Here is an 11,351-nt window from a genome sequence, read left to right as displayed (position 1 = left end):
ACAGATCAGGGCACGCCCAGTGTATTATGCCATCAGTCTGTGTTTTCTGTTTAGTGCATATACTGAACATTTCAGGCAAGCAGAGCAGCATTGGGGACTTTTTTAAATAAAGGAAGTAGGTACCCAACCCTCTCTTTGTAGTAAAACTTTTAGATGGTCCCATGGAGTCAGACAGGAAACTGTGTGACAGTTGCCTAATATCCTTTTCCCCTCCCTAACGTTTTAAAAAGTGGGTGGGATTGGCATGACCTTTAGGGGGATGTTAACTAATGTGTCATATTAGGGGTTAAATTGAACAGACAGACCTGTTATAAAAGGTGGAGTCTATCAAAATTAACTAAATGCATCTGTTTTTAACAGTTACACTTTCACTTCATAAATGGTTGGAGGGTGTGAAATGAATATCAGAAATTGACAGTGTATTGTGATACCTTCTGACATAGTTGAGCTCAACTGTTTCATTCCACAAAATGAATGCTATAACTACAATGTTATCTGTAACTCTTTTTAGTTTCCATAGTGGGTTCAGAGGTAACAATGCAAATGGGAACATACTGTCTGAGTGACTTATTTATTACATGTTATTGCCAGTGTACAAAGCATATTATACTAGGAGCTAACACATTATATTTTACACTTTAAGTTGACACTCCCGCATTCCCTCTTTTCTGTACATAGACAAAAATCAGAGAAATAACTGACATTCATGAAGCCATCATGCATGTCCTTTTCCAAACTCCATTTAGATAAGCTCAAATGTCAAAACAAGGCCTTTCAAAGCTGGTAGTGTCTCAATAGCATTTATATGCTTGCACAACCAAGGCAGGCAATAGGCTGGAGAAAAGTCATATAAACATTTGTTTTCTGTCACAGCCTCAAGTTAATGGTTTGTGTGCATGGCCTATTATAAATATCAGGCCTGCCTGCTGGACTTACACTATTCTCATCTTATCATGCTCATTGCTGTTAATCAGATCGTCCTCTGTAAAGAGGTGAAAACAGAATCACAAAGAAAATGAGCAAACCTCTGTCTGAAGGAGCCAATTGAGTTCAACACAGTTCCTGCAGTCACATCTTTAGTCTAAATCCATCCTCATATCAAAAAGTTCTTTGGTCTTTCCTTTTTCTCTTTATGTCCCTCTCCCCTTTGTCTGGGGAACCATTCTCACCACTGTATTTTAATTTTTTCCAGGCTCTTTTTCAGTCATCAAGTTCCAGACCAAAGTGGCTGTAGAGATCTCGTGTGGTGGTCCCCCTCAGAGCAGCTGCAAGACATAGCAAAGTGGGGGTTAGGCTCCTTCAGCAGGGTCATCTCCCTCTAATCTACTTTTCAAACAATCTTCAAAACACTGAACAGACCAAGATCACAGTACCAAACAAATGAATCACTTTAAACATAAGGCGTGTACTCTGTGAAAAGATTTTCAACAGTAGCTTTAAAATGCTAATAGAAATTAAACAGACCTCTTATCTTAACCCATCTCCATAGTCATTTTCATTGCAGCTTAAAATATAATAAAAAGTTTTTTTTTTCATAAATTAACCCCGTTAAAGCATAATTGACTATATACCATCTAACATCCCCACTATCTAGATCTCTTCCTCACCACGCAGAACCAAGCTATGCTGAGCTGCGCCGGGCTGAGTTCATTTTTTTCATATGGTTTCATCAATCGTCTTTGCGCCTGCGGTGCAACACTCAAGACTCAACACTCGTTAGTTTACAGTACAAGGTTACAGTACAAGGTTTTGAATGGAAGTTTCCTTTCAAAACTGCACTTATCCTGTCTGTTTTCCTTCTCTGACATTTCAGTTTACCTGAATACTCGGCTAATTTCAGACAGGGATACCACTGTTGATTATAAACAGTATCTGTCAGGAACAATTAACAATAATCACAATAACTGTTTCATAAAACAATGACAAACTCTGCTTCAGGGCAAATTTCTCATTAGCGAAACTCATAAGTAATATACATAAATATCTCTAAAGTGGTGAAAATTTCAATATTTTGCAGACTATATTAGGCAAAAAAGGAAATTTCTAGGGAGATATGATAATGACCTTAAACTTGACCGACAGACAGACAGACGGACATGGTGAGAGACAAAGGGACAGTTGTCTTTAGAGAGTACTGCAGGGCATCTCCTCTTGTCTCTTCTCTCACTCTACAGCCTGCCCACCCATAACAGCATACAACAGCAACTCAGTGTTAAAGTGCAGACTCTTTGTGTGTGTGTTTGAGAGAAAGTGAGCGAGCAGGAAGGGGGAAAGAGAGGATGATAGCACGTGTTTGTGTTTGACAGTTTGTGTATGTGTGAGTGTATGCATGTGTCTGCATGACAGACAGAGATTGTACTTTTGTGTGTGTGTGATGTGAAAGACTGCCATTGTGTCAGAGGGGAAATGCCACCTCCATTCACTAAGAGGTCATTATCATCCTGACTCTTCACTGTACTGAGAAAGAATTTAAAGAGATAGCAAGCTTTTAACTCACCATATAGATCTAAAAATGAGAGCTTGCCCATTTTTTTCTACACGGAATAACACAAAAGTGGACATTAGCATCTGAGGAATGTATAACTATCTGTGTTGTTCCTGTGTACATATTCTGTCCAGATTTTATTTAACACCACACACACAAGCACATGCACGTAAAAGTAGGTAAAAAGTCATGTTTGTTATGACACACGCACAGACCATAATGTGACTTGGCTATGATTCACCAAAACCCCCTAACAGTGTGAATGGTGTGAACTTCTCCACAATTCCTCAACCTCATGCAGTTGCAGCACATGCACACAAATATGTTTTAAAGACACACACACATACAGCACAGTCATGTAGCCTATTTCCTCATACTGGTGTGTGTCCCCCAGACACATCCTTACTTGATGGATTTACACAGTACTATGCAGTGTCACAGGAGTTGTAGGGAGAAGGTGAAATGCCAACACAACTTTTTGATCTCTCTGAGAAAGAAAAGTGAAGGGTCTACAGCCTGCAACTGGTGTACTAGCTACTATCCGTGATTTGAGTTACAGTAGGTGATTACTAAATGTAGAACCAATTTCAAGTAATTTGATATTTCTGTCATCATATGATGTATGAAAACAATGCTGATCAATATTAGCCAACATATGACTGGACACAGAAAATTAAAGGACTTTCAGTTTATTTAAGATGGATGAGGTGGGAACCTGACCAAGCTTGTCCAAATAAGAGAAGCACTTCAACCAATGACATTTTTCTGTTAAGTGTTAATCTAATGGGAGTGAATATTTTATAGGCAAGCCAATGCAATCTAAATGCACACATAATCAGAGTTGTGTAAATACTAAAGTCAAATGAAAGCCTGGCCCTGACTTTTGATTCAGCCTTCAGAGGGAAACAGAGACACTGCTCTGTTGCCCTCTGGTGGCTGGCTCTGGAACAACTTGAATATAAACTTCTCTCAATATATTGTAATGAGACCTAGAGAAGCCCATCATTTTTAGTTTACATTTTTCCTACAAGGTATAGTTGCATTACCCAATCAGATAATCACTTATTCAACTGTTTCCTCCAATGATATATGTATAAATAACATTAATGTAAATTTTAGCACACATAAAGATGGACATGGCTGCATATCAATTTAATGAGTACACTCTCATTCATTTTCTCCACAGACAGCATTCTTAGCTATACTATTTTAATGGTGCATACCCATCAAAATACCATAAGGTATAGACTGTGACAACTGTATGTGACCATGTGGTAAATCTGATGTTATCTTTGTTTGTCTATTTACAGTCATCTCTGTCATTGAAATTGTTTTTAAGGATGTGATCACACCTTTGTGCAGTTTGTTTTCTTTGGTCCAAATCACACCAGAAAAATACATATTGTTGTATGTCTCATCTAGTCTGTTCAGGGTTCACACTGCTTATTATAAATGAGCCAAGAGGTGTAAACATGAGTCACATAGACAGACAGACAACTCATTCATCTGACAGTTTTGGTTAGCTGTCATTGTGCAACACTATTTTAATTTTATTTTTTTTGGTGTGAAGAGAAATATATAGTAAATAAAATAAGTCATACCCACAAGTGGACTTCATCTGTCATGGATACAAAAAAGCCACTGCTAACAGAGGGAGGAGAGGATGCATCCTATAAATGGCTGTCACGATCAGCAGACATGTTGGAGATATATATATATATATATATATATATATTATACTTGTGACTTGTTTGACTGCTGGCGAGTTCCGTAAAAAAATTAATTCTGTATATGCTAGAATGGAGAGACCTTAACATTCACCTGTCTATAAATTTGTCTGGAGTATAATGTATCTGACCCACAATATTCAATTATAAACATTAGAACTTAAACATTTTATACTGTTCTTGTAAATTCTGCAAGCCTAGGCTACTATTATGCGCTTTTAACTGCTACTAAAAACTAGTGAATTGAAATGTCTACATGAGTATTTCTCTTACCAATACGGCCCAGGAGTGACTGTCCGATGTCTTTGATGTCATTGTATTCATGCAGCATATCAATATGATGCTCCAGCTCATCTACTGTGTATCCCCTGGAAAAACACACAGACACACACACACAACAGATCTCACACAAAAGCAGATCTGTCCAAAGACTGACAAAACTATGTGCAGGCAAAAAGCGTACACATGGACACACACATGTGTTATAGGTATTTCAGGGTATTATTTGTGGGGATCAACACTATTGATTCCCTGTCCCCTAATGCTAAACTGAGTCATCAACACTACATGCTTAACCTAAACCCATACTATTCAAATTGAACCTCAAAGTCAGAAATACAGTACAAGACAAACACACACAGCTGTACTCACTCAGCCTCCAGCTGTGCTATCTCTTTGTCCAGCTGCTCTCTTCTCCTCTCTAGCTCTGCCACCTCCTCTGCAGGGCTAACTTTAGCACTCTCAGTTACTTGAAGCTGTGGGGTTCAAAACAGACAACCATGAAACTGGGATGCACATGTGGCACTACATATAAGATTTATATGTATGTGTGTTACAGACAGACAGAGAGGGGATTTACTTACAGGTGATTTGAAGTTGGAGTGTACTCTCTTAAACTTTGAGAATGGAGTTCTAGGGAGAGACCGGAAGGAAACTATTGTTAAAGACAGGATATGTTTCACTTGAGGAGAAAATGTATAAAAAAATAACATTTCTTTGAAGTGGCTGGTTACATATTCTCTCAATATTCATTAACTCTCAAAATGTAATTCCTAAAGGGCAATAGTAGCAATAAAAGCTGTATTGTCTGTGTACATCCAAAGAAAACAACAACAGGTTTACAGCTAGAGTGCAAACCTTCCACAATATTGAGTCATTTTCCAACTTGTTACATACAAACACAGTCAATAAACACATCATATTACTTATGTTTTAAGTTCATTAAATCCGTGCCCCTGTAAACATACATATTGGATTTGAAGACAAGGCTTCATCAATTTTCTGGCTATGGCCAAATAATTATAATCATTGAACCAATGATTACTCAGATGACGATCGCAAAGAAATATCTCATGTTGTCAAGTTCTGCAAAGAGCCAGTATATTTTACAAATTAAGCAAAAGGTACTTTTAACAACTTGAACAGAATAAGTGGGATACCCAGAGGAAGCTCATGGGAGTGAAAAGGTAGCTAGGTGGATAGATAGTTGATGATTTTGTGGTCAACAAGAAAGTGGGTACACTTTGACTTCTAGTCGGTGATCATTGGCCAGCTAACAGAAAAGACATTCATATATGCATTTGCCACAAAAAAAACCTGTCAAATAGTGCAGTATGTTACGATGTCTGAGGTTATCTAATACAGATTTTCGTCTTTATTAAATGCATTTCTGTTTCCTCCGCTAAAATAGTTAACGTTACTGTAAATTGCATCCCTGAGCATCTTTAACGTTACAGCACATGTCGTCTCCGGAAGGTCTTGGTGCAATATCACAGCAACAAAGCTATGTAAAACATATTTTTAAGTGATTACAACTAATCAGCATTGCCTGAAAATAAAGTTAGCATACGTTAGCAAGTAGGCGATATATCAGCTAGCTAACGTTAGGGCTAGCTTAATTGTTAACAAGTTACCTTTTCAGTGCTCCTTTTTTCAAGTCGTTCCCCTCCAGCGTCGAAACTGGACAGTTATTTGCACTACAGTGGATTTCAGCAGACTGCTCTGTGTTCATACTGCCTTCAATATTATGAAAATGTGTGTTATAGTTCATTTAATGCAGTAAGTAAAGCACTTGAACAAGTAGGAAGTTCGCAATTCGCGGCTGACGGTAAACAGACGCACAATAAAACCGGATTGGTTCTTGAAACAGAGAGGCGGGACTTGGATCAATTTTGTTACCCTGGTAACAACCGTGTGAAAATGTCGATTGTGACTCACGACTCTTGACGGGTTAGTTTTGGGAGACTTTATAGTATTTACACATTAACGCAAGTTATTTCTCAAAGTATGAAACAACCTAGAATTGTACTTTGGTTTTATATATGATACTTAGTACGTTACATTTTAAACGGACTACAAAGAGTTAGCGTTATTGTCTAGCTACATGATTATAGGCCTACAAAAGCATTGTAAACAAGGGTCCTATTGTGGTTCCAGTCTTGGCATGTATAGATAACACCAGATCATCAAATTTGGGTAATTAAAGCCTATTTCACGCCAAAATAAGTCACAATATAAAAAGTGTTTTTAACCATTCAGTTGATTTTCATTATAATTGGTTAAAGCAAAATATCCTTCTAACAGCTAAACTTATGGACATTGAGAGGGGTTGTCTGCCCAAATATTACGTTTATTTTTTTGGCTGGAATGTGTCAACAAAGCCATATCCTTATTGGACCACCAGGTGGCGAAAAAGTACCACTTAAGTTGACTTTTATTTCTATCTTCATCACATCTTCACCTTTCATAACACTCAAATACAGACTATCTCTGTTCCACTCTCTCCCCTCTCTCTCTCTGTCTGAAACAACCCACACACTTGTTGACAGAGAAGAATATTGCATAACAATACAGCGATGTTGTGGCATATATTCATGCTAATCTAAAATGAGGCTAGTCTGCACTGCTCACCAAACAAGATGCCTCTCAGACTGATTCAAAGCCACCAGCGCTCTAAATCTAAATCGGTGGTGGATTAACAAAGCAAAAGGTCACGTTCAATCCACAAAAACAGACACAGAGACACATACAGAGACACACACACTTTTCCACCACATATTGGTGCCAGAGTCTTTCCAGTAAGGTTCACTGGGCAAGTATCAAAGGGAGAGGAACACAGTGAAAGATTTAGCTCTTAAAACAGAGAGAGAGAGAGGCAGAGAGCATGCGTTGGAAAGAGAGACAGGGTTCATAGAGAAAAGAAGAGAGTGAGACAAAAAAGAGAAAGGCAGACAAAATGTGTATCTAGGGGAGATGGTGTTGGGGTGTGGAGGACATAAAATCAAGTCCATTCTGCGTTGTGTCCACAGGATTCATTGCTTATTTATCAGTTGTTATACAGAGACAGAGAGGGTGGGGAATGAAAAATTCAAACAGGATGCATGGCCTTTTCTCCTTTTAGAAAGCAAGATTACACACACTGGGCATTAATGGTTCCTGCGCGCGGTCATGTGTGTGTGAGACAGAGAGGGAGAGATTTGTGGAGGATGGCTATTTCTCCACATCTCTGACAGCAATAAGCATCTGTGTGTGTATTACTCTATCACCTATTCTGAACGGATGCCATATATCTCTGAGTTTTGTTAATTAAGGACACAAAGTCATGTGTTTCATTTGTGCAAATGTACAAAAACTACATTAATGACAATGACATTTTTTTACTATCACAACAAATATGACATCTGCTGTTATTGTTAATGTGGGCAATGGAGACGTGTCTGTTTGTAATGTTGGTTGTACTTTTGTCTATAGTCTGAGGAGAGAGCTCCATCCTAATGTGCTACCAACCTCTCAAAGCTTGGACTGCCTGTGTTTATTTTTGGCAGGGTAATGTCCATACTGGTGGTGAGGGGCCTCAGGAATACCAAAATAAAAGACTAAAGTATTGGCAAGGAATGTTCTGTATATGTTCAGTAATAGAACACAGTATCATTGGCTCCTTGATTGTTTTAGGATTGATTTTAAGATCTTATTGATTACTTTTAAGGCTCTTCATGGCCTGGCTTCAGACTATATTTTAGACCTTTTAATCCCTTATGAACCTTCACGTAGTTTGTGATCTTCGGGCAGAGGTCTTCTGTCTGTTCCTGAGTTCAGGATGAAAACTAAGGGGGACAGAGCTTTTGCCATCAGGGCCCCGAGGCTCTGGATCAACTTGCCCGAAGAAATTAGGTAGTCTGAGTCAGTGTCTTCTTTTAAGTCTCTTCTCAAAACGCATTTTTATCTGAAAGCATATCCTGATCTTACCTGAGCTGTCTGTTTATTTTATTGTTTTTATGTAATTCATTTATTTTATATTTTATCATTCACTGTGGTATTTTATTTCTCTCTTTGTGAAACACTTTGTATTTTGTTTTGATAAGTGCTCTATGTTTTATTATTATTGTTATTATTATTATCATTATTATCATCATTACAGAATTTAGCAGCAGTCTTTGTTTATGCCCAAGAACGCTGCTTATGAACCTAAATAGGACCATAAGGAGGTGGAGTTGCAGCCATCTTCGACTTAAGCCTATTAATCAACCCTAAACTAAATTATAACTCATTCGAAAGCCTTGTTCTTAGTCTTTCACACCCAGCCTGGAAAACACTATAGCCAATTCTATTTGTTATAGTGTACCATGCTCCTAGTCCGTATTCTGAATTTTGGGAGGGTGCAGCAAAGGGCCATGGGCTGGACTCAAACCCAGGTCGCTGCGGTAGAGTAGGCCTAAGATGGATCTATGATTGCGGGCCAGCTGCTATCCCCATGCTCCTGCTCGACAACCGCTACTACAAGTATTATTATTAGTCTTATTACTATTATTATCATTCCTATCATTATTATTACTATTATAATTTTATTAATATTATTACCACTACCATTAGAGAAGCAGGATTTGAAAAGAGAGCATGAGAGGGAGGAGGTGGAAGAGGAGGCAGTGAGAAAAGTAAGCAAAATCCGAGCAGGGAAAGAACAAGGAATGGGAATGAGAGGAGGGAACAGGACAGGAGGTTGAAACAGCAGGACAATAAGTGGAAAGGAGGAGAAGGGGCAGGAAGCTTTGGTTTGTAATCTTAGTTGGATAGCCTCGTATCTATCACATTCATAATTCAGGGAATCCTGGCCGCTCCTCTGTACTGCATCTAAATTCCACTGTTGGGGAATTATGGCCAGGGACCATAAAATAGGCACACACACACAAACACACCATGTAGTACTAGACAGTAAAGGGGGGGAATAAAAAGATAAAGAGAGAGAGACTGCAAGAGATGCAGCGGACAGACAGAGTGAGAGAGAGAGAGCACATTGCTGCAGGATGAGAGGTAGATGAGGGGGATGATTCAAAGCATGTCAAAAAACATCGATACACCTCTAAAGGCTGCGCTATGAGCTCTGCTTACACTGGAGGCGATTATGCCTCTAAATAATTCACATAGCCTGTAAGCACTTATTTTTCGAAGCCCTAAACGGCCATGGATTCAAACATTTTATTTCCTCTGCTTTGTTTTTTTTCGAGATAATGACATAAATAACTTGTGATCTCGAGAAAATAAATAAAATTTAAAAACTTGTTATCATGGGAAAACGGAGGAAATAAAAAGTTTGAATCCATGGCCGTTTAGGGCTTTCGTACTTATAAAAACACTTATGCAAATAAATACAGAAATGCCTGCAAAAATACATAAACACACCAAAAACCTACATATACTTCTGTAGTGCACATATGTAAGCAGTCAGGAAATGTATACTTTATACAACCATAACATTACAAATCGGTGGTTTCATTGAAATACACACACATTTTGGAGGTTTAGGTGGACAGCTGGTTAGCTGTCAGAAGGAAAGATTTATGTTTATGTTTAGCTATTAGCCTGGGTGAAGGACTCTCAGATAGAAAGCAGCTGATAGATTGTTAGGCTGTTATGAGGCAGACTCTTGCTGAGCTGCACAATGTCAGTCGTGATGGAAGTATACGGTCACAGACCTCCAACCTCACTTTCACAGCGTTGACAGACCTCATTCCCGCATCAGGTGTTTTTAACTGAATGTTACAAAGGCCTTTACATTTGACAGAGCTGGTCTAGCAGTTTACCCAAGCTACAGCATGCTAAACATGTTCTAGACCAGAAAACTGAGATGCAATGTTTTCAGACAAGTGGTCCTGGTATCATTACATGTAAATTATGGTGACTGTAAAGAGAATCAATAAATACATTTCCAGCCAATTTGCCTTGTGGGTGGAATGCTAGTGTGACAGTAATTCCCTGTTACAGTACTTGCAATTCATGTAGAAATAAGTGGGAGTTTGAATGTATCCACATCAAAGGGAATCCATCATAATCTGAAAGGTATTTCATGTCTGAAGCAGTGCTGATGTATTAATGCCATCACAAAATGGCTATTCATGTCTCTGCCAGGGAGGCCTCGGTTTGATATCAGTTCCTCTACGCCTCCATCTGTCTGTGTATTCTGTGCTGTGTGCTATTTCTCATTCATTAGCTCTGACTCATCCTTCTAATAACCACTTCTATTTCCTCTCTGAAATAGTTTTCAGTTGTTTTTCTATTGTGTGATTAGTCTACTCCCTTCTCTGACTCACTCAGTTTATTGTCAGACTAAACCCATTTTCATCTTTTAGCCTCCCTGCACGGGTGAGTTTTCATTGTGACTATCATCTCCTCGCCTCTAACTGTCAGGTCGGTTTATCATCACACTTAAACATCCCATTCTTGTTTCTTACCCTTCCCATTAAAACATATTTGCTGTCATGACTCTCACCTCATCGCCTCAGGGCTGACTGGATCTGTGTGCAAACAGATGCTGCATTGCTGTTGCTGTGGTTAGAGGCTTGCCAGGCTTCACTGTTTTCTCATGTTCAAATTTGATCTGTTACAGTATGTCTGATGTTTGACTTTTAACATAAAAGAAAAACATATTAGTAGGTTCACTGGTTTCCCTTTCAGACATATTTACACCTATAAGCTTTTAGAGAATACAACTTTTGGCTGCCGCTGGGAAATAAAAATCATTTTCCTCTATGAGTTGAGATGGTTGAGATGAACAGATGTTGGCTTATTAGCTTAATCAACAACAATAGCCAACATATGCACCAAACAAAACAGAATTAGATTGCTGTTTTCAATCTAGGATGGTA

At 38.6% G+C, this 11,351-nt stretch overlaps 1 protein-coding gene across 2 annotated transcripts; it reads right to left on the bottom strand.

Annotated features, from left to right (window-relative positions):
- Positions 1 to 557: 557 nt before the first annotated feature.
- On the bottom strand, positions 558 to 6,345 carry swi5 (SWI5 homologous recombination repair protein). Of its 2 annotated transcripts, XM_044173204.1 has the most exons (6): positions 6,126 to 6,345; positions 5,076 to 5,124; positions 4,864 to 4,967; positions 4,486 to 4,580; positions 4,087 to 4,129; positions 558 to 1,265 (listed from the first exon to the last, which is right to left on the bottom strand). In XM_044173204.1, the coding sequence occupies exons 1-5, from the start codon at positions 6,260 to 6,262 to the stop codon at positions 4,107 to 4,109; spliced, it is 408 nt and encodes a 135-aa protein (XP_044029139.1). In that variant the 5' UTR covers positions 6,263 to 6,345; the 3' UTR covers positions 558 to 1,265; positions 4,087 to 4,106. The 2 variants fall into 2 exon arrangements, with proteins under 2 accessions (XP_044029139.1, XP_044029138.1); XM_044173203.1 differs by lacking the exon at positions 4,087 to 4,129 and having other exon boundaries at positions 6,126 to 6,341.
- Between the last annotated feature and the right edge of the window lie 5,006 nt (positions 6,346 to 11,351).

Source organism: Siniperca chuatsi, linkage group LG18 (genome assembly GCF_020085105.1).
Source record: "Siniperca chuatsi isolate FFG_IHB_CAS linkage group LG18, ASM2008510v1, whole genome shotgun sequence".
Lineage (NCBI taxonomy): Eukaryota > Metazoa > Chordata > Actinopteri > Centrarchiformes > Sinipercidae > Siniperca > Siniperca chuatsi.
Note: the sequence above shows the minus strand (reverse complement) of the source record. Positions and strands in the feature narration are given on the sequence as shown.